The sequence below is a fragment of the Cebidichthys violaceus genome, unplaced genomic scaffold, assembly GCF_023349555.1.
Source record: "Cebidichthys violaceus isolate CVI_PGR_0920_01 unplaced genomic scaffold, fCebVio1.0.p SCAF_9, whole genome shotgun sequence".
In the NCBI taxonomy this organism is placed as follows: domain Eukaryota; kingdom Metazoa; phylum Chordata; class Actinopteri; order Perciformes; family Stichaeidae; genus Cebidichthys; species Cebidichthys violaceus.
In genome coordinates this window covers 11,784,709-11,808,982 of record NW_027176975.1, presented here as the reverse complement: position 1 = coordinate 11,808,982, position 24,274 = coordinate 11,784,709, and the positions used below count along the sequence as shown (strand labels likewise).

The 24,274-nt window shown below is 43.7% G+C and overlaps 1 protein-coding gene across 2 annotated transcripts in view; it reads left to right on the top strand.

Moving 5' to 3' along the window:
• The window catches only part of fbrsl1 (fibrosin-like 1), a 261,462-nt gene that overhangs the window by 149,661 nt on the left and 87,527 nt on the right, over positions 1-24,274 (top strand). Inside the window, exons 6-7 of one of the 2 annotated variants that reach the window (XM_068703415.1) lie at positions 10,139-10,168; positions 22,334-22,363. In XM_068703415.1, coding sequence (XP_068559516.1) covers positions 10,139-10,168; positions 22,334-22,363 — 60 coding nt within the window. The remainder of the gene's footprint in view (positions 1-10,138; positions 10,169-22,333; positions 22,364-24,274) is intronic. The other variant, XM_068703416.1, reaches the window with a different exon arrangement.

Below are 24,274 nucleotides of genomic sequence, written 5' to 3'. Positions count from 1 at the left end.
TAATAAAATGATACCCCTTACATCAGCCAGGAGGAATATCCTGCAGGACTGTGTTGCTGCCGCTGTCTGGCTAGTGTCTTATGCATGACGACTCCCTCTGACTTAGGTGACCGTAGATTATTTATGCCTGCTTTCCAGGTGGGCAGGCTCACATGTGCTCGGTGCAGAGGTTTGCTCAACGCAAAATCACATTTCACGCTTGTGCTAATGTCACCCAGTGAGTGAAGCAGAGTGAGAACCGGCAGGTGGTGTTTACAAACGAGAACACCCCGAACCGCAAGCCACCCTGACACCAGATGCTGATTTGATTATGGGGTGGCATGTTAGAGAGTCTATGAATGTATGCAGCATGCGAAGTGGTACACTCAAAGTCGATTAAGTGAAACAGGTGATGAGTTGATTTGAGTTGCATCGATTTATTTTTATTTTGTCGGGCTTTTCACATGGGAGTGGTTTCAGGTAGAAATGGAGTGTGTTTGCTCACTGTGGAGGAGTTCTGTTTGCAAGGTGAGACCGTGTTTGTGGCTGATTCTTCTGGGGGGCACATTCTACCATGTGAAGTTGCTCTTTTTTGTGTTTTAGGTGTGATTGCACATTTGCTTTAGGTGCTATCTGTTTGTGTGCAGATAAGTTCAGCAGAAAGTGAGCACATTCACTAGTTCAGTACTTTGATCTATCTTTCTACCCCTCAGTGTCAAACATTATAACAAAGACACTTTCCTGGATGCTGACAGCGTAGTGTTAAGAGCTGCAATTCTTTGAAATTATTAACCAGTTTTAGAGAACTTTTCAAGAAAGTCCTGTTGTTGTCAAAAACAGATTAATTATGTCTGAAGCGCCTCGTGGAACTGGCTTGAACTCAGTCAATTCATGTTTCGCAGGCTGCAGATTCTCCACATCTACGTTGTTCAGTCGTTGTCATAGCATTGCTACACCCACTTACCTGTGCATGTGTGTGGACACATTTATAGAATTTGATATAAACTCTGACATTTTGCAGGTTTATATATACAACAAGCTAAATCTTTGCTCACAGGTGGCATACGTTTTCCAGTTTTTCCTATCACTTTCCTTGCCTGAAGGTGGCACTGGTTTCCTTGGCAAAATCTGCTGCTATCACTTTTCCCGCCTATGTGGCATTGATTGGACGGAAGCTGCAGGTGTGAAACTGCTGGCAAAAAGTAATAAACATTTAGAAACAAAGCTATATAATGTACATTTTTCATGGTAGAGACAAATGAAAAAACAGATGACGACAAGTTTAGACAAAACTGAATTCTTGATTGTCATAAGCAGTAAGTGGCTGAATGATAAACCCATTTAGAATGTAACTTAAATGAAATGTTACTTATATTAGGATGAATCATTTCAATCATACATATATGATATCACAGAAAACTACTCAAAGTAAAACGTTCCTTTCTTTTTTTCCCCTCACAACAAGGTGCTCTCCATACGTGAACGTCCTTTATTTTTCAATCTTTGGTAATTGCCAGCAGATGCAAATGAGCTTTTCACAGCCTGTAGCAGCAGTACTACCTCTCAAACGCAACCTCCTAACTCTGTGCGCTTTAACGGTGCTTCCTCAGCATTAGTATTCCAGAGCCGGATCCCTCTTGGATCCAGGCTAGGATTATCCAAGCTCTTAACATCTTAGCTAAGCTGGTTAACACCTGTTTTTATTGACATCTGAACACCATCCTAGGCGCCTCGTCTTCTGTGGTTTTAAAAGAGCTTCCCTTGCTCTCTTCATGGAGGCTGCAGCCCACATAAATGACTGTTTCCCCACCACAAGTATTGGTAGCAGGTCTGCAGCTTTACTGCGGTAATTAGGAGTCCATTTTTATTCTCACAAACATTCTTATCGCGGCACAAGTCAAGATACTTTGATGCAGATACAAAACACTTTAAAGCTAAGCATAGTGAACTTGTTTTGCCAGGTTCTAGTCTAGACATGAGCTACAAGCTCAAGAATCCCATAGTTTACTGTACATTCTTGCTCACATATTTCAGAGTAATTTACAAGGGAAAAAAGAAAACAGGGCTCCCTCTATGTGTTTATTATGCCTAATATTTCCATTGGGGCCCACGTTTGCCCCTGTGTAACTGATGTAATATTCTATAAATACCATTTAGGCTGTTGATACAGCCTGGGGGATTCTGGTTAGCAGAGGCAGTGTAGACTCAGAGAAATCCTCAGACTTGTCTGTGTGTCTGTTTCAAAAACTCTTGCCAGGGTCAGTGGGGGAAACTTTGAAGAATGTCCCAGGATTTGTCTAAATCATGCGGCATGGATTTTCTTAAGCGTTGCTGGCATTAGAGCTGAGCCCTATCAATGATTCCATTAACCTAAATTCCAAACCAGGCTTCACAACATGACCATATTAACCCGTCGGATTTCACCAAGCTCTTGATCCCTCGCTATTTAGATAGACAGGAATTAATGGTCACTCACATTTGTCTGGCTACCAGCTATGTTCCCTGCACCAGACAGGGAATTATCTGTAATATGACCCCATGTTTATCTTTGGCCTTTATGCGTCCACATGTTTTCTGCTTAATTTTTTTCTAGCCTATAGCTATAGCATATGCTGAATGGCATTGGTGATGTGGGATGATAAGGTGGACAAGGACACGATCCCAATCAGCTGATTTTTTACCTTTCCTCCATAAACTATAATCATTTCAGGCTAACAGCGCTGGAACGAGCAGAGAAGAGAAAGAAACAAGTGTCTGCCTTCATTAGGACAAAGGAAGGGTGAGCAGGAGAGCGTCTGACAAGCCAGTAACGCCTCATTGTCCCTGATCTCAAGTTTCATAAATTTCCACAGCTCTCGTTAAAGGACGTGTCGCTGCTGTCACCAGGCGCTAACTCGTTATCTCCTCAACGCCGTAAAGCGCTGTAATTAACATTCAATAACTGTAACTGATCCAGCATTCTTCCTCTCTTGCCACTAATTGCCACACTACTGTGCTTGCTTATAAGTGGGTCTTGTGTGCGTGTGTGTGTGTGTGTACTTGTTTGTACACATTTCTGTGGTTCATTTTGACTGTAAATTGAGGTCAGAAAGCAGTTGATCTGTGCTTTCAGGTCAACGTTCTCTCAGTTTTCCTCGCAGGAGTCATTGAGTTTATGCCTCCGTCAGAGACTCATCTAAAAAGTAATTTTCTGAATATTTTTGCAGACATATGGACATTTTAAATGTCCTCTACCCAAGAGCTGGCAAATTAAAGCGTTGTCGACGGATGCTTTTAGTAGACTCCTCATGAATAACGCAACCTGTATTTCCACCGTTGAAGAGCATAGTGGAGGCCCATTTGTCGAAATCACAATTACTGTAATTACAAATTTCAAGGGACAGCCTGACTGTGGTTGTGAGGACAGAGGGTGTACTATTAGTTAAGGAGCTGCACCATTCTCCTTTCAGCCATGCATGAGTGCCCTTCTCATATCGTATCCTCCATTGCATCAAATACAACCTCCAGTTGGGAATGTGTAGCTGTCACGCTGCTATCCACTTACAGTGGTCCAAGGAGAGAGCTCAGCACTCTTAGTGATATTGTTTTTTTTCCTTTTTCGGCATCACATTTCCTTTCATAGTTTCCCGCAGATACCTAGTGGTGTCGACTCCGTTTTAGAAGGAAATGTTTTTGTTTTCCCCTCAGCTGCTCCTGTCTGACCTTACCAGAGCAGCAGCCATCACAACAAGGCCTTATGAATAATTAGTCTGGGTCAACTGATACTCTCTGGCTCCACACATCGCTGTCATCTACTCCGCCAGCGCCAGCCAAAAACCAATGAACTGTGTGCAATTCTGCTCAATTGAATCAGTTGAGGTTGATGCAGCTCTTGTTATTCAGAGGTAAACTGCTAGATGTAAGCTGATACAAGGGCTACCCTTGAGGCCAAGTGCAGAACAGGAGAAGGGCTGTCAAATTGGCAGCGTCACCAGGACCACGTTTGGAGACTTCTATGGAGGTCTGTTACAAATATCACCTGGTGCTTTAGCTGTATGCTACTGGCCCATTCTCAGGGGATTAGGGCGAATGCCAGGGTAGGGTTTCTGAGAGCCAAGACGGCCCCGGGAGGACAAACAAAACCAAATGGTTGCGTAGTATTTCTTGTCATGGTTTCATGTTTGGGTCAGAAGAGATGTTGGGCAGGTGTCTGGGCATTGAAGTGTGTATTAAGCGTTTTATTGTCAGACACATAATGTACATGTCTATTGTTTCAGATTATGTATTTTGTGTTTTAGCAAGGCTTCATGCCACCACAAGACTTCAGAACAGTGCCATTGTTTTCTGACAAAGTGTTCAGTTGGGTTGAGATCTGGTGACTATTGTGTGAAGGCCGTAGCATATAATTTATATATTTTTTAAAGTATTCAGTTGACCCGCTCATGCCCTCTATGGAAGCATCTGCATTTAATATCTTTCTTCACTTATTTTTGTATTGGTTTATTTGGTGAGGACAGTGAACATTAATAAAACATTCCTGTAAATGTGCCATCTGTAACTTATTTATCAAGTTCCATAAGTGCCAGTGTCAGAAGCTAGAAAGCTAAAGTGATGTGTTTATTTCACAGGACTTAGCTTCAGTTTGTGTTGGGTTGTGGCTCAACCTGAGATATAGATAAACTTCTCTTTTAGCAACTCACAGAACCCGTTGTGGTTTTACATGCTTGCACAATAGGCACATAGGTTGTGGTTTTGCTCACATTTTCACAACGGCTCACCACCAACGAAACTGCTGTAGCTGCAGTTTGAATTGTCACAGCCTCTCCTCTTCCTGTTACACTTCTATGGAAATTGACACCGTGTTGAAAAAATATTAATTATTCACCAAAGCACTGACATCAAGGAAGTGGAACAACTTTTAAAACATGTCTTTGACCCATGTTGGTTGTGTTGTCTCTCCTTTTGCTGTCAGGACTTTGGAAGACACAGGATACATGTTTCACCAAATAACCTACATAATTAGTCGCTTACATAGCAGTGAAAAGCTCCACGACTATGTCCGCCTCAAACTCTTCTTTTTATGTTATTAGTGTAATATCCTTAGGCTCAATATACAGTGTCAATATCAGCTGATGTGTGGTGAATACACAGACATGCCTTCAACTAAAGTGCTAAATTATGTGCTTAAATCATTTTCATGCTCATATCAACTCTAATTAGAACTGCTACATGAACAAGGCTTTGTGCAGTCTCCACACTTTCTTGATTGGACATAGATCTGGAAATAATGATCTCTGACTGTGATGAATTTTTGAGTTAGGAAAGATGCTGGCCTGCTATCAGAAAGGTCCTTTTACAAGCACCATGAACAAAGGAGAATTTATTCTCATCAGAGGTTTGCAATGGAGAAGGTGGAAAGCTTAAATGAGGCAAAGTGTCATCATATGGCTTTTTTTAAATGAGATTGTTAAAGATAGATCTAATTCTGATTTGGGCTAATGCGAGGAACACTATCAGCCATTGACCAAGGGTGTCTTATGACTGACTTGACGTACTTCACTCAGCAGTCTTGTGCTTTTACTCTGCAGTTTCAGTTCAGAGACCAGACCAAGTGCAGAGACAGGGTAATTTTACTGTTTAGTTCATGAACTTCAGCGCCCCACCTTCTTCCTTCCCTTCAGCTCCTGGAAGCACAACTATATTAGTGTCTCCCAGAGAGCGTCAAGCAAGTCTGCTGCTTCTGTTTACAGGCTATTCAATCACTCTAAGTACTAGTGGCAGACTGATTTTCTTGGAAACACATTTGCCACAATCCCCCCCCGGCTCCTTACATGCAAGGTATTTATCATATGAAAATCTGGAACTATCTGACTCGCCTATTTTACTAGCCTTGTCCTAGAGCTGAGACTGATAAAACATTGTAATATATGCACTGCAGTCAACATTGAACATAAAAAATATCTCAGAATACTGTGAGATTTACGCTCTGTCATAGGGGTGGTTACTTTTATAACACCAGGCACTGGAGATAACACCTCGCAGCTTACAAGTTGTCTTCCGGTAAACATGGGTCATTTGTTGTTATTTGTTTTTATACTTCTCAGTGACACACACATAAAACAGTTGTGTACTTTGAGCAACAATCCAGATGGAAAAAGTGGGTGCAGTGTCAATTTGTTTTTAACCTACTTAGCATATGTAGCTGCTGGGAGTACTGCAGTGTGCCACCTCATATCACATATTTTGTGTGTGTGTAGAATGTCTGCGTGTGTGTGTGTGGATGTGTGTGTGCGCTAGTGACCTCAAACCTAGCGGCAGCCCCTGCTAACAGCTGGTTTTCTGCAAGGCTATGAGAAAATTAGCTGAGCTGTGTGGTAGCACATTAATATATAGCAATAAGCAGGGTGACTGGGCTTACTCAAGATTGATGACGGTGGTCTCGCATGAGGTCCTTGTTCATAGGTCATAGGTCACATTCATAAACTGACTCAAATACATGCAGCTTTTCTCACACCACAGTTTGTTCATTGCCTCTGACATGTAGTTTATTGTAAAGGGATACTTGGAACTGTAATTTGACATTGACAGCATCTGTCACCGAGCTAGAATCACTGAGCTCTAATAAAAGGTCAACCTGTGAGACTCTCCCAGCATCCGTGTAATAAACAACATGCAGGGAATTGCGTGTCATCATGTCTTTAATCATGTCTGCCCTGTCTTCATCTCTTTCAGGCTTTGCTATTCTATTTTTGTCAACTTTTCTCCAAACAGTATATTTACTCAGCATATACCATACCTCTATAATGACGAGCGTTTGTTCATCAGCCATGTTTGAACTGCACAAAGGATTTGACTTGGCAAAAGCACATGCACAGTCACCCCGTGCTCTGTTTGCAGTTTGCAGGCCGCAGATCGACAAGCAGCTCTGTTAGGCTCCCCTATCTTGCTTGTTCTCTGTCTCTCTGGGCTCCTGGATCCTCCTCCCTCGTCCTCATTTCTCTTGAATTAATTGAGATCTCATTTTTGTGAGAAAGCTCATAGGAAGGCTGTGTGAGGAAGGAGAGAACAGTGAAAGAATGAGAGATACAGATTGAGATCAGTGGCAGAAGCCTAGGGGGCATGGCTCTCCCAGAGGTAGGCAGCCACCACTTTCTTGAGAGACGGTGAGGCCCTTCTGCAGTGACTTATATCTGTATCCTCTCAACAGTCAGAAATGACCCATAGGCTGATGATCCACAAACTACATGTTAAGCTAAGTGCTAAATATGTGACCCGAGGGAAAGGTATTGTCATTGCCGTGGAAGCCTTAGTTGAACTCATTACAGATACTAGATATAGAAATAGCAGGTATGATGTGCACCCACAGACGCTACCTTGGCCTGAACCCTTTCAATTATGAACCATTACAACTTCTCCCAGTGCAATATTCATGCATGGTCAGATCACTCCTTCAGACGACTTAGGCTGTTGTAAGTTGAGATAAACACTTGGCGAGTCGTAGCAGCCAATCGCTCGCCTCTTCTCCTCAATGTCACTGCCTCAGCGCTCAATAATTCAAAGCTTGGCGGTAATGAGCTCCCCGTAGGCCCTGTCCCCAAGGAGTCTCCCCACTGTGCTTCCACTGTAATGTAGTTATATCTCATGTCAGCTTTCAAATCAATTACATTTCTATCTGATGGCTATGTAATTGCGCCTGATTGAGTTTTTGGCACGCCAGCCAAGTGTGTGGTTCTAAAACTCAAGCCAGTCAAAACAGGAAGCTTCATCAAATGAAACTGTATTTCATCCTGATTGAGGCTGCTTGCACGATAAGCACAACTATAATTATGATAATAATAACAATAGCAATCTGTGTTTTCTCAGCTTTGTTGTTTCCCCCCCCCCTTGCTCTCCAGATGAAATTTTGCCCCAAGGACAATGAACAGCACTTGCTTTATTCAAGATGCAACGACTGACTTGATTGTTTGTAGCATGTGCAATTTAGTAGATTAAATGTAAACCATAATGCGTTTGTATGCATTTAGGTGTCTGAAGTTTCACATAGTTTACGTTTTTTTTTCTACAGCACTACACTTGTGACTAGAGCCATACTGATCTTTACTTGTTGTGGTTAGATTTTGATGTCAGTCATAGTGTGCCACTGCCGACAGAAGTCATACTGTCTTTTGGCGAAATGCCTAGAAATAACAAGCTAACCTCTTACCTACAGCAACTAGCTGACAGCTGAGGTCAAAGCAATATTGTTGTATGTATCAGATCTTGGAGCAGAATTTTATTGACCCAAGATTGGTTGAATTGATAGGTGGACAGACAGGTGGAGAGTCGAATGCCCACATGGCTGGACAGACAAATGGAAATACGGATGGATAGATGGATCAACTGAATGCATGCCTGGATGGACAGAGGGAATACCCTAATAGAGTGGCATTGAGATAGATGAGGGGGAGGATGCTGCTGTTAGGTGCATCAGCAACTAAATAGTGATGAATTGTGGCTTCTGTCAGCAGCACTAAGTATAACAGACATAGTAAAGCAGCCTGGCTCATCCATAATCAGCAGACACAGATTGTCTTCATGCCTTCTTTGGAAATAATGCACTGAGGGCATCTACCAATCTGTATTTCTATCCACACTTCATCATCTCTTTTCTTCTCATATCCCCTTACTCTTGGTGTTGTTGCCCTTTAAATCTCTTCACTTGTACTATTTCCTCCTCATTTCTCTTCTTAAGGTCTTGCATCTTTCTGTCTGTCTCTCCTTCTTCTCTCTGACACTGTCTTTTGTGTTAACAGCCTTCCATTTTATTTTTTTGCGGTGAGAGAGCACATCTACAATCTTGCCTTTCATTTCATGGCTTCTGGAAATGGATGTTTTACTGCCTTCATTAAGGCATGCAGCAGTCAGCACCATGTTTTCCCTCCGAAGTTTAGCTCCGTGAACCACGCCATTAGAGGACATTATGGCCCCAGATTTCAGGGCACAGTGGAACACTGTATAATTTGATTAGTGTTATTAATCAAGTGGAATACCACTCCTTTCATTCCAATCTCCCTCCCCTCGCCCTCCTTTTTGCCATTACAATCCTGCTTTCAAACCCTTCAGATCCCCCGCCCCATCCAGGCACCTCTCTATCTCATGCACTACAAAACACATGCAGTGAAAGTGACAACTGGCCTAACGCCTTCCCTTTTAAAAGCAGTGATTTACCACTTGTTTTGTCCGTCCCCCCCCCCCCCCCCCCCCCCCCTTTCACCCCTCCTCTCTCAGCCCAGGACATAAATCAATTGAGATGAAAGTTCCATAATTGTGCTTGCTGGGAGGGATTTGAGCAAAATTGCGCTATGAATTTTTTAAAGGGGATTTTTACTAGCTGTTCAGCGAGACTTGGGAGGCAAAGGAAGGTGAGGCCATGAGGATTTATGGGCCTGAATTCTTCATTACTGAAGTAATTTTCCTGCAAATGATAGTGCGGCACACTGGGGGGGGGGGGGGGGCACTGTCCGCCTCAGAGAGTACAGACCTGCTTAATCTCAGGCAGAGAAAGCAGCTCAGAGCTCTAATATCAGCTGTAAGGGACTGGGTCTCCATTTGTTCACATCTAAACTGCTAGTGTATTTGTGATTCATAGTAATTCATTGCTTGGATTCTTTCCATGGGTGGCTATACAAGTTGATTTCATTATGAAGGATAGTTTTTTTAGAACTACTAGGAAACATGCTCCGGGGTCATTTTAATGAAACACTGTTCTCAAAAGATGTGCTCACTTTTTCAGACATTTAAAGTGTTCAGTATGTTTTGTCAAATTGCAAAGGTTGAGAGGTACACTGCAGCGGCTGTACATGTGCACTGCAGTCGCTGAGGGATTAATGGTGCAAGACATTATGTAGTGTATTATAAAGTAAAGATGGTGGTGAGAAAGAACGAGGAATTTAAGAAGAGTGACAGAGTCACTTTAAATGATCGCTAATACTTACTCCTTTTTCTCTTTCTGTGGTTAACACCCCGTCATCTATTTGTAGTGTGCATGTGCATCCTGATATAGATTTGATTTACCAAGCTGTCATACTGTTTCTTCAGCAAGGGTTTCCACCTTTCTCTCCACCTTTGGTCTTTCCTCACTCCTCATTTTATTAACCTTCTTCAGTCCAATATGGCTGACGTTCTGTCTCCATCTCTTTAGGTGCAGCCAGCAGCAGTGGCCCTCCTCAAGGTTAGTGCGTCCACGATGCCAGGTCTCATTCTTTATCCTGCCTGCCGTCCACTCAATTTTACAGCTCAGTAGCTTGAGAAGCAGAAGGGGTAAATCTGCTGCAAGAACGAGGAAGAGGGAGAGGGAGAGGGGAGGAGGGAGGGAGGGAGAAACAAGATTATTGTGCACCCTGTCGCAGACTGCAGTGGATCTCATTCAAGGCACACTAACAACTCAAGACAATTAGTCACTTCTCACTAGGCCAGACCTGAAACTCACTTGAGGGCCAAAAAGAGGCAGGGAGTAGAGGACCTACAAGCATGGCTAAGCACTGCAGTTACAGGAGCGACTCAGTGGATAGAAAGGAAACTTCCGGATGAAATGGCTCTGACTTCTGCTGGAAGACCTTCAGGTCTTTAGTGCAACACTGCAATAGAAATAGCAATATCCAACAGGGCATTAATGCACTAATAACTCAAAGATCTGTGCAAAATATTATCTCTGAATTTGAATTATTATTTTCATGGGCATGTGCTAGATTGATGTTCCCAGATTCAAATAATTAGATTTTGTTTTCCCAGACATGATAAAGTAATGATCTATTAGTAAATAATGTGTCACAGAATGTTTTTATTTAACATTCTTCAAGATAAACGAAGACAGCATGTCAGTAGTCTGTTACGTTCCACCCATTACATGTGGGCGGTCTAAGGTAATCTGCACCCAAAGATGAGGCCTGAAGGTTCAGCTACCACATGCTACTGAACAAAAGTGAAGCATGACTAAGGTGGGTGGTGCGTGGCAGATTAGGGAGTGGAGAGAGAGAAAAGTTTGTCCTGGGCTCTCTGCGGAGACCCAGCATGACCAATTGAGGTGAAGGGGATGAATGAGGCCATTCACTGGGTCTAATGAAAGAGTTCCTGCTGGGCCCTGAATGAGGGTGGGCCCATCTGCACCACATAGGCGTGCACAAACCAGTGACCTCGAAAATTACCCAGGAAGCACTTTGGGACAGTCACCCCAGCAACAGGCTGGGGTTCGCATAGTAACCAGGCGCTTCAATCAATGCCTGGCAGCTTCTTAAACAGAGCAAAGTTTTTCTCTGTATTGAAAGAACTCTGTGTGAAATCAACTCCGAGGGATACCTCCCCCAGTTTTTTTAAAAGGGGGGGGGGGCTGCCAATGATTGTCCCATGTGAAAACGTCCAGAAGCTCTCCCCATCTTTAAGAGGTGTGGAACGATGCCCTCAGGACTTTTCCTCTCAACACAAAGATGTGTTTGTCTTAGCTACATATGAACATGCACTGCCTGCCTGTATGTGCAGTGCTGGGTGTAGGTTAATTAGGTTCAGGGCATGTATAGTGACAGGTTTAGGAGGCTGTGAAATAGATCCAATTACAAAGAGTCCAGATAAGGAGTGAGATTCCCTCAACACCCCTGGGGAATGGACATTAAGTTTACAAGCATCTTAAAGGATCTGGTTCATTGGATTTTATCTATGTTATTTGGTATAATATATTCAGTCTTGACGAGGCAGAGGCACGCAGGTCATTGAAGTTCCATTCCCGTCTCCGTTCCCTCACGGAACTTTTGACAGCGTGAAATGACAATCCACCCCTGCACGCATCCCCCACGTCAAAAAGTAATGAGATTGTGCTGCTGGAAATATCACTACAAAGCATCAGGCCTGCACTCGGGTCTGACTGCACCTTCAAACAGCGCTGCCTGCCAGCTCGCCTGCCTCGCCTGCATGCTGAAAAAGAAAGGAACAAAAACAATCAGAATCAGAGACAGAGAAACGGCAAGGGAAGCTCCCCACGCTGAGACAAACGAACACGCCTGGGCCTTTCATCCTGAGAGTGATTAGCCATCCGAAACGTTTTAAAACCCAGCTTTGAGTGTGTTCCTCAAACGAAAGAGTTCCATTGAGGAGTGGTGGTGAGATGTGTCTCGCTGGGAAGCGCCAGTTATCTAGTCTCTAATTGTGGCGTCGCTGACAAGACTGGTGTGGCTGGGAGCTTTTTAAGCGGGGCTTTTTGCTACGCTCTTGTTCCCTTCCTGTCAGATCCACAACCAAAGGCACCAGGGAACAAAAAGGCCCCTCAGATTCTGTTCTTACATCCGTCTGCCTATTGCTTTGTGCATAAATACAGGCCTAATTTAACACACTAATAGGCCCTGATGCTGGCCTAATGTGACCAAAACTACAATTGTTGCTGTAAAAGCAGTGTTTGGTTGCAGATATGTAATATCACCTAACATAGTTTTCAGTCTGTATAATTGCTGTCTTTATCCCTCTCATATTCTTTCATATATCATTGATTGAAGTCTCTCAGCTTCAGAGAAGATGCAACGTTTCTGACACATTGGTAGTAGTATTACCCTTCTTCTGCAGTGTAGCGGGAACAAAGTCATGTTCACAGTCTTTGAGCGACGTTCAGTAGAGCTGGTAGGAGCTTTCAAAATTTGGCACGGAAAACCTCCCGGATCCTCTACTGTTCAGAAGCCAGGTTGTCGTAGGTTTGAGGAATCGAAGAGAGGCAGTTTGAAGAATCAAAGAACTGGTGACAGTGGGTGAAAAAAGGGGAGGGTTTGGAGGGATAGAGAAGAGAGGAAAGGAGTGAAACCCTAGCTCATAAAAATCAGTATTATAACAACATTAATTGATGCTGCTGAGTGCCATATGTGACGCCATATGGAAAGGCTGCCCCAGAGGCCTGCTATAATAGACAGCCCGCAGCGGTGCACACAACTTGGCACATTTACAAACAAGGGACGTCCCATTAATATCAGCCACGCAGTCCGAGCAGGAGACAGTGGGAGAGGGAAGGAGAGGGAAGGAGAGGGTGTTGGAGGGAGGGAGGGAGGGAGCGGGCGAGAAAATAAAGAGAGGGAACCAAGTTACCTCATGTTTTGTTTGCCATCCCTAGTCCTCATGTTTTTACTATTTATCCACTTACCTCATGCTATCATTCTTACCAAATTAAAAGATTTACTCTTTGTGCATTTAAAATCTCTGCTCCTCTACTTCCACGGTTCCTTAATTACAGTAATAAATGGCCCCTCCCCTCTGGGTTGATCAGACCGCCCTCTGTCCACCCAACTGTCACTCCCACCACATGCCCAGAGGTCCTTTCATCACTCTCTCTCACACAAGCACACACACAAGCACACACAGACACAGACACACACTTCAGCAGGTTAGATGATTCATTGCACCTTGACAAAGGCGGCGTGAACGAGCTCTGTTTAACCTCTTCTGTGCCTAATCACAGGGCAGCTGTTATTTACTGCTGCTGTCCACACTTCCCACTGCCTGGTTGCTCACATTCAACACTGTCCCTCACTTACACTGCATCAGGTCTTATCAAAGCAGACTGGGTTGATGTGGGCATTCTGCAAGATATATTTCACTAAAAATGTCATAAATCATACTCTCATTATATATTAATTTAGAATAGGTTTAATAAAGTGAATAATTTAGATCTTGTAAGTAGTTTTGTGTCACAGCTTTTAAAATACAATGGACTATTTTGGTAATAAATACTCTTCAAAAGGTATTAGTTGCCAAATACATCAGTACAACAGCAACTCATTATTATTTTCATTATACTGAAAAATCGATTGATTATTGTTTCTGATAGTAAATTGTCAGACAAATACCCATCCCGTCTTCAAATTGCATTCTTTGGCCAACCAACAGTCCAAAACCAATATTAATATTAAAGAAAATGTTGGTCATGATGGAGGCTAGAATCAAGTTTGAATTCTTTGAAGTTGATGGTTTCGTTCTGTGAAAATGTTCTTTTTCACATGAGTATCAGTTTCATTAGCCCTGTGTATGTGAGGGGTCACAGACATGTATCGGCCCCTACTGCCCCATACAGTCTGGTAGATAGAGATGTATAGTAGACGCATCTGTTGTGCGCGCTGCTTTCAGACTCTTGTGACGTGCCCATAGTAGGGAGGGAGAAAGAGAGATCCTTGTGAAACGAAGTTGTCAACCATTCTGTTGAGTTTCATACAATGTGAGGCGAAACAAGAATAGCGTACAGCTGTTTCCTCCCTGACACAGAGGGAGGCAGATGAAGAGCAAAAGAGAGAAAGACGGAGGGAGGAAGAGGAGAGCGAGAGAGAGCTCTCCGCTCTGTGATGTGCACTGATGTAGCTGCAGCTCTAGGTCAAACGCTGCCAGTGTTTTGTGTTCATCTTCGTCTCGTCTCCCAGTGCTCCTCTAAATTATTCACAGCCTGAAGATGTGCAATGTGGCTGCCTCCCCCTTTCCTCTCTCCTCCTTCCCTATGCATTGCTCTCTGTCTCTATTTCTCTGTTTCCCATCTCCTCCTCTGTCTCTCATGTGACTGCTTGTGTCAGAGGCAATGAACAGAAGTTTCTCCTTGCAAGCTGGTTAATCCCCCCATCCCATTCCGTATCCACTCATCTACCATCAACCACCCACCTTTCATCACTGACTCCATCTCTCACACTCCTCCTTTCATCCCTGCTTGTCCCTCGCTTGCCTCTCCTGGCTGCCAGACTAGAGCCAGACGCTTCTTTTTTTTTTTAAGGGGGAGGCTGCCAGCTGTTAGTATCAACTGCTCGGTGTAGCTCCTACTCTCCCCAGCATCTCTCTACCTCCCTCACTCTCACTTCATAGGATCCACGATGTAGGGGTCGGGCTGACAGGGTGTTTTCATCCTCTGTTGCTGTTTTTTCTCTCGTCTCAACTCTTTAATGACTTTGCACTCATTTTATCCAGCCAAGTTGAGAGATAAACCCCAAGTGCGCACCAAATCCTCAGGCCAGTCGATGGCACTGATTAAAAATGTGCCCGTCAGTCATTTCACCTTTAACAAACTGCCAGTCCTCTGAAGATGGAGGATGCTCTTAGAAACCAAGGACATGGATGGACTAAACAATATGATGATATACACAGTAAGGCGAGTTTGTCAGCCATCAGAGATTTTATCACACTTTGATCATCTATTTATTGTTTGTGGGTGTATCAGCCTATTGCCGGCAATCTTGCAAATCAGCGAGCAGGCAGAGGAAGTACCTTGATTCAGTCAGGTGTTATATTTGCTGGATTTTCTTGCCTGGTTATGTTATCCATAGGTCCTCTCACAATGGAGTTTCTGAAAATGTTTATATATCACAGTATATGTTGACACAATTACATTTAGAGTGATACAAAGAGGCCCCGAGTCTTGTGTCTGAATGTGTGGATTTATAAACTGCATGCTTTGGTAACAGATTATTATTGTCATGTTAACTTGGAAGATGCAAGAATTAAATCCTGTTTGGACAGCAGGGGTTGGAGGATGAGGTGTACCCCTCGTGGCCACCTGAGTAGAGAGCAGAGCGGAAAGAGCAGTTAAATCCAGTTCCAACCGTTGCCACAGGACACTCATTTGTAATTCTGTACCCTGCCTACAATAGCGTTTGATCATTGCAGAGGGGGGACAGGAGGTACAAGGCGGGGGAAAGAAGCTGAAGCTTTCTCCCTCTCTCTTTGCTCCCCCTCCCCAAACCCCCCATGCCTGGCCTCTCGCAATTGCTGTCAACCAGTATGAATGCCCCCTCTGGCCTGATGACAAGTCGAGCGTGAAACGCTTGGCTGCCCCCTGAAATTAGCAGTAGAGCCCCCCGGCGGCACATGCTTCTCATGACCAGCACACAGTGGGCTGCCGCCAGATTCTTTTCATTATGGTGGCCTGCCAGCCCCCTGACTCTACCTCCTTCTGCCTCTTCCTCCGTCCCACCCTCCCTCTCCTCCTACCTCCTGTGTGTCGGCCAGAGCTCAGTAAACAGCATCTGTAGTGCTCATCACATTACTGTCGTTGGGAGGAGAAGGAAGGAGGGAGCCAAGCTCTCTGTGGGTGTTGCTGTTATTTCTGTGTATCTAAGTGTCTTTATGTGTGCATACAGTATGATATTTTGTGTTGTAGCATGTATATGCATGTATATGTGTGTTGGCTTGATAGGATTAGAGAGAGAGAGAAAGAGAGAGAGAGAGAGAGAGAGAGAGAGAGCTAGTAGTAGCAGTACAGAGAGTGAGGAAGCGCGAGAGAGGAGGGGAGTAGCAGTACAGAGCGATGCCTGGAGGCTCAATCTGTTCCTCACTGAGCTACATCAGTGTTAGAGACGGCGGCTCGGGCCGCAGGGAAGCCTCCACTCGCTCCATCAAACTGTCAGGCAGCCAGCGGAGCTGTACAGGGAGACTCTCAGCTGCCCCCGGGGCCAGTTCAAGTCAACATCCCATTTCCTTGCCTCCTCGCCTAATTTCTCCTACGCCCCGACTTAAATTTCCAATGCCCAGTGTCTGCCGCTGCTGCTCAGCACCATCGAGCTTGTGGCCATGTCAAAGCACTGGGAGGTGCTGAGAGTTGTAAGTGTGTGTGTGTGTGTGTGTGTGTGTGTGTGTGTGTGTGTGTGTGTGTGTGTGTGTGTGTGTGTGTGTGTGTGTGTGCACCTCTGAAGGCAAGATAGCGAGCTTGTTACAGTCACACGGTCAGCAGAGACAAGAAGAAGCCAAAGGGAGCCTTATGAAAGACGAGGTGCAAAAATAAAAACATAAATCAGTGCTATTTTTTTTCCTCATTCTCTCTTACCTATATCCCCATTTTTCTTCCACGACGATATTCATAACACAGTTGTGTATTCCCTGTCCCTTTAGGTTTCTGGCAGTTTTCTTCTTTCTCTCTGAGCTGAATAAATGCTCCCTGTTCCCTCGTACATCTGCCATTACTGTCTGTTTTTCCCCCTTCCAAACTCCAAGGATCACACCACCAGCCCAGTCGGCTCTGGTGCTCCCCCAGCGAGTGCTGAAAGCAAGGGTTGAGGAATTTCTTGTTGGAAAGGACAAGGCAGTCCAGTCCTTTAATTTAGTGGAAAAGGGGAACAGCTCTTCAAGTTTGCCCCCACCACTATCCCCATCAATCTGTCCGTGCACCCCCTCCCCTTCTTCCTTCACAACCTCACCACATACTTTGCATGGAAGTGAAACAGAGAGCTGCCAGGTCTCAGTGCTGTTTACATGGACTCTGGGTAATGTTAAAATCTGCTTAGTTTGGCCCCAGGTCAGGACTATATCTTTCCTCACCCTGTCTAGATTTACATGGCCCCCGCTGACTCTTCCCTTAAGTGTGTCAGCTCTGAACCAGAAGCCTCTGTGTGTCTGGCTAATGCAAAGAGCATTTTTCTGAGCTTGTCTTCTTCAATCCTCCTCCACTCTCATTCTCTCTCTGTCCTCTTTCAATGGGCCTCTGTGAAAGGAGATTTTGCTGAAGCCGTCTCTATGTTTGCACAGCCAACTCCGAGGTCCCAAGCTCAAATATGGTTTTACGTGAGAGCCTGTCTAGGCCTCCTCTGCCGGTCGATATTATTTCTGCCCAGCAGAGTTTTTTCTCTCAATCTCATTCCCCCTGGAGCATACATCTTCACTGGGATCAATACTTTCCTAATCCAGAGCTCCGAGGCTGACCCAGGGTAATCAGCTGACTTCCCATGCTGCCTGCTGGGGAGGTCAAGGTTCAAATGGCTGTATAGATTTTATCCTGTGATCAAATCACTTTGCTAGGTGGTGCTTTCAGATACAGCTCGTGGTGTCAAGAGTGATCACTTGATTTTTTTCTCTCTATTGTTGAGAGTTAAATGCAGTGGTGATATGTGAGCCTTGGCAACCCTAATATTAATACAGCAGCTCCGCTTAAGTACCCAAAGCTTTTTTTAGTTAAGGTGCACAGTAGCCATGAAACTGTAAGGTTATGTGAATCATATAAAATATTCCTTTTGTTATTTGACTATTCTGATGTTATTCCAACCCACTTACATGCTTACGCACACACGCACGCACACACGCACAAACTATTCCCTCAACTTTGTAGCTACTTGTGGCTTACTAAATTTGTCTCTGAGGTGGTGAGAAAGTAACGTGGTAAGAGCGTGCAACAAAACATCCTGTTGATAAATTATGGAAGCTGAGTTTAAGTAAGGCTTCACCCTTCGCCACGAGGCCAAAGAGACCTTCAGATCTCCCGCTGATGTTTTAGGCCTGGAAATAGGTCCCCCAGCGGACGCGAGCCTCTGCTTCCACCCCTCAGAGTGGCCACTGCGCCTATGTCCCAACAACTCATCCCAGCATCCGCAGGAGGGAAATTGCAGGAGGAAATTGGTGTTGTTCCAGAAGTATCTGACATTGCTTTGGTGCTCGACTATCTAAATGGACCATAACCCCCTCTGTGTGCTCTCACTCTGGGAGATTTGTATTTGTCAGTACTTGCTCCCTTACAATCAGGACTATCTCAGTCAATGTCCCTGAAGAGATGTCTTCTGAGTTGAAGCCATTTCTCTCGTCAGTATCAAGATGTCTGCATTTTTGCAGGGATCAAGTGCTGCTGCTGTCTCACTGCTCAGTCGGACTCTTGGCCCTTCTTCACTTTTTACATTTCGCATCATTTAAGTTTTTAATTAAAGATGCAAAATAAATATTTTTAGGAATTAAGATGTAGTAGCCGCCTTAAACTACTCAAGACAGTGTTAAGGTTTCTTAACAAGTACAGGGTTGGGATCAGTATTCAGACAGACAGTCGTTGACGCCCTCACAGCATTTGTGTCGCCAGGCAAGTTCTTCCTCTTCTACTCTCTCTGTCTCTGAGGCAGACTTCATGGCAGACTGTCCTCTGAGTGTGACAAGTGGAACTGTGTGATTAATTTGGCCAGTCGTTTTAATGTGCTCCGGGATGCGCAACGCTTATTGTCTTCCCCTTGCACGTCTTTGAGTCTGCCAGAGAAAATGTACAGGAGGATCGAGACATCCATCCCTCCTTCCCCCTCTCTGTTTTTTTCCTTTCGCTGCCTCATTGAAGGGCTGAGCTACAGGGTCGTCATGGGGGCCAGCCCAGGTCGGGGCCCGGCTCCAGCCAAGGCCGCTGGTGGAATAAATCTCCTGTCTCTGAAGTGTTGAAAGCTGTGTAAATGTCAAACGCATCAGTCTGATGTGCTGGCTGAGGGGAGAGGGGGTTAGAGAGGAGGTGGGATGCTGGGAGGGAGGGTTGTGCATGAGCCATCCGCTGAAGCTGGTCCCCTGTTACCCTTCGTAGCTGGCGGTTGCCAGGTGCAGATGTTGCTGCTTGCTCCCTGCCTCTGAAGAGCAAGCCAGTTTTTTTTTCTCGTTTTTTTCCCCGTTTGTTTAGTTTGTGAACATCTATGAGAGACACAAACCACTAGGGACTTGGCTCCTGTCAGCAGCTTAGTGAGCTGCATATCCCTCCGATTTTAACAATGTCCCCTCTGACCACCAGACATGCTGTTTAGGGAGTTTTCTATTCAGGGTTGTGGCTTCGCTTTTTCACCTTTTGGTTTTCTTGTATAGCCCTGCGAAAAAATCTTTTACCTCATGTAAATATTCAAAGAAGCATAGGGGGCTAAATTAAGTGGTCCTCTTCTTACACCCATGCACTCACAAATGGGAGCCAATCTATTACTTTCATAGGTTCATTGTATTATTTTCTTTGACTCGACCAAGTGTAATAGCCCAACAGGGCAATCACATACAATACTGACAAAAACTGCTCGAACACTACCTCCATCCGTCCATCCGTTCATCTCTATAGTATCCCCCCTGCCTGTTCTTACTGTGTTTTGTTCCCCCTTTCCACCTGCCTCTCTCTCCCCTGCTGTGCTGTGTGTCTCTCTGTCTGAGCCCTAGCCTGTATTCCTCTTTACGCTCTGCTGCAGTGCAGCCTTCTTGTAAAAGGATAAGCACCATGCTGTGCTCTTTTGATATTATTTTTCCTCCTCGCCAGCTCCAGCCCTGTGAGGCCTCATCTCTAGTGTCATGGCTACTGCTGCAACAACAAGGCCAAGCATGCACCCAGGGAATAGACCGAGCCAGTTGTTCATCTCCATCACCTAGGGTGTAAACTTGTCCCCAGGGATAGAGAAGAACTCCCAACTGCTGTGAGATGGAAGTCATCTGTTCAGCTGCATGCTAAGAATACATTTACACTTGTTTCCTGGGGGTAGGGCGAAGTTGGAGATTGGATCAATTTTCCTTTTATTGTAATTCGTAGATGGATAAAGATGGACAAAAACATTGTTTTAAATGCGATTCACCACCAGAGTGGTGAACAAATGGGTGCTGATTATAGGTTGTGATGATCCACTAACAAGCAGTATAGAAATGGCTGACAATTCATTTGTCTGGAATCCGTAGTTTGAATGGGGAATTGATTGACAAGAAGCCTAAGCTACTTTCTCTTGTTAACGCCCTGCACTCTGTAATGAAGGTCTTTTCACAAGCAGAAGCACAGAAACCAGGGGCTGCAAACATTCCCCAAGAGAAAAGAGGACACGTTGCGTTGAAATGTCGCCAATATTTAACATGCTATATTATTATTATTATTAGTAGTAGTAGTATTATAGTTATCAAAATTGTTTTATAAATGTGGAACATATAAGAGAACACATTTTGTCAGACCATTTTTGCATTTTCTTAGCGACATTTTCTGCAGTATTAGGAGGCACCTTTCCTTTGCTTTCACACTTATTATCTGTATACTTACTGACAGGCTCTGGAATCATAAACAACAATCACTTTAAGGAGAAAGACTCATATTGAACATATCATTTTACTGTATATTCTTACTTTATGTCTTATGTGGGAATGTGTCAGTGTGAACAATAGGAGCTCAGGCATCTCTTGACGTCGATATTCTGCAGATAGAGATGCAAACAACAATAAACCCTCCTAAAGGGCTGAGCCACAATGTTCTTTTCTCACGTCTGCCAGCAAAGACTCCAGCTGTATCCCTTGTCTTTGCAGAGTAGGATGAATCACGGGGAATGGAAGCACCCCCACCACCACCACTTTCCTCTCCTGAGAGATCTTGGCCAATGAGCCCTTGCACTGATTACTCTCGTTACTTAATTATATATTTGGACCCACCGCACTCACAACAAAGGGCCGCTGTGCCTCCATTGACCCAGCTCCCTCCTCATTGTGCCCATCTCTGAAAGGGAGTCAAACAAAACAAAGAGGGTCCACTTAAATATGTTGCCACAGGGACTTAATTGACAGGTTGAAGGCAGTTTTTCACAGGGGGCCCTCTCCCTCTCGATGTGGCTCTTCGCTTGAATTGCTCTGCTCGTCATGCATCCTGCTGTGAGGTCCAGTGGGACTGGCCTGCTGCTCGACCACTCCTGTTTCCACAACTTTGCCATCTATTGTGTTGGGAGAGAGTTACCAGCCAGGAGCATTAAGCATTTACCCTCAAATGAATGTGAGAAACGGAAGCAAGGATTTAAGATGAGAATGTGGTCATGCTTTTCATGAAAATTAAAGTTACAGTGTTTCAACTGACAGTAAGCCGGGATTATTGACTTTACTTTAATTTAACACATTCTAGAATGCAATTTTCACTATAAGTCTAATTCTAATAATGTTTTTTTTCTGCTTGTGAACATGTCAAGGCTGTGGCACTTAATATCTGGAGTATTCTCCGCCTTCTGTTTTTCTTGTTATTTTTAAGTATGCACCTCTCAAGATATTTGAGCCTAATCACTTTGTATTTGAATGGTGAAATTTGAAGTGAAGAAAAAAACATTTCACTTTTTCTTGACTGAATAGAAGGTGATTTGGCCTTTGGCTGTGCTAGACAAGGCATATTTCAACCTCCCTTGTTATTTAGTTCCTTTATCCCTGTAGAAGTCTGACATAGAAATTAAAGACTGGTTTGACAAAGGCGGATTTGAAATACCACACTTAATAGGCACTGTTTTTGTGTATTCAGAGAGTCTAAGCTCTGCTTTAAATTAGACGATAGTATCTCAAGGACACACTCTTAAAAGGCTAAATGACAAGCTGCAGCTGAATGCAAAGTCATTGAACAGACTCCTTATAATAGAATCCAGTGTTTAGTATTATTCGTTTTTCATCTTTTGTAAATTTACAGCATTGAATTTGCAACAGAAACACCAGAATGTGTCGCTTTTCAAACATGAAAAACTCTCTTAGACTACCACACTCTCCTTTCCCTCTTCATCCTTTGCCATTTTGCACTGAAAGCTGTCAGTGAATGAGAGGTTGCACACAAAAATAACATCTGCACTGATTATGGGCTATTGGGGGGGAGCCAAATGAATAATTCCTTATATATCCTGTGTCTGTCTCTTTTCTGTTACAGTGTGACAGTGAGTGTGACATTGACGACAAGGTAAGGCTGCTTTTCCTGTGTTGTGAATAACATATTTGAGCTCCCAACTAAAGAAGGGAAACAGTCATAATGTGTTGTTGGCGTAAAAAGATAATGGGAAAAAACACCCTGACGGTCCCAACACTGATGATCATTTGCGTCTCACAGAGCAAGAAAGTGGCAAAGAAAATGTAGTTCAGGAAGAAGCTGTTGTCTGTGTTAGTTTTCTCTTTTGCAGTGTAAAAAGACATAACATCTTTTATTTTTGGAGCACTTTATGCCTCAATACTGTGTCTTAACTATGCATTCTTGCCTGGATCGTAGTGTATGCTAAATACAGTCAACTTTAGTATTGTTAATCGCGTGGTACATAACACCTCTTTCTACTTGTTTCTTGGATATGCTATAGTGCTATCATAGCTTCATTTGATGCTGTTTATATAATGATTTTTAGTGTTACATTTGAGAGTTTTGCAATGAGTATGTTCCAGTCACAGAAAAAAATCATATTTTAATAATGTAGGTCAAATTTTGGAAACCGATAGGGTTGTTCAACAAAGGTGTCTCTGTACCTTAATCCTCCTCAATCAAAGATGGCGACCAGAAATGATAGATGCTCATTTGTTTACATTTTTGCTTGGCTGAAGTTTGGAGAATCCATCACCTTATGGGGCGGTCTTTGAGGTTTATGAAATATTGTTTAAAGTTAGGTTTACTAACAAGGGCTAAATGGTACTAATCTTTATTTTTCTTCAAAAGACTCAAATGTAAACATGGAAAACTATTTATCAGCAACCCAGTGAGCTTAAAAAAGACTTATTATTTTAGCAGTGACATCATCAAGTTTAAACCATTTGACAATTTGACAGATGTAGTCTATCAGTTTCACTTGTGTTTATTTGTTTATCACAGACTTGGAGGTGGTTGTCTGATGGCAGCCACCTGGTTACAAGATGAAACGCCTTTGGGGAACCTTACGCATTCTAATTCCTCCACAGTTTAGCAATTACTCCCTGGTAAATGAATGAGATAGCATGCCTAATCTCCTGTAAGCCTAGCTCCCAGTTCTGTGGAAATGTCTGCAGCTCTCCTTATAAATAATACATTGATAGTAGGCCCAATTTGCATTAACTGTAGCCTGGCAAGTCAATAGGCTTTTATCTCTTCATTGAAGCGAGAAGGAACCGAGGGCGCTAGCTAGTTGACACGACGGAGAGACGTAGCAGGCCTGTCAGTCTCCATACGGCTCCCTGGCATCACTGAGAAGGGGGGCAGAGAGGGACGTAAAGTAGGAGGGAAGCTCTCAGAGTGTTTCCTTTTCAGGGTTTTGTTTTCTTTCCTGCTCTACTAGTTTCTTCAGTCTTGTAACAGTTCTGTAGTGTCACAAATCTTGACATTTAATATATAAAAGTTTGATACTATGATGCTAAACAACACTAAATAAAAAGGAGGGAAAAAAAACAAGGATTGCTTAGGCGGTTTTATAGAAATAGCTGTGTTGCTATGTTGTTGGTTAGGTGTCAGTCTCTGTCTGTTCAAAAAACAGCTCCATATTTGCAATTTGGCACCAGTTATGTTTGCCAGTTTAGGTGGGCCGGGATGCAGTTCAAGACACGCTGGACTATTAGACATTGCTGCCAAGCTTTCAGCTGTCTGATTGTTGAATTCTGTACCAATTACTACACAGTCCACTGTCAAGAGCCAGACTGCAGCTTCGCCTGCTCAGGCTTTTCTCTTCTCATACACTTGTCATCAGTATGGCATGAAGTGGTATTTCATCTTGCCAACCATTACTGGTTCATAAAAATTAATACTGAATGCAATCTATGAAAAAGACTGTCATTTTTTACTAATGCCACTTTTATTATTACTACACTGTGAGAAACATTCTAAATAATCATGATACCTAAACCATTAATGTGAATCCAATAG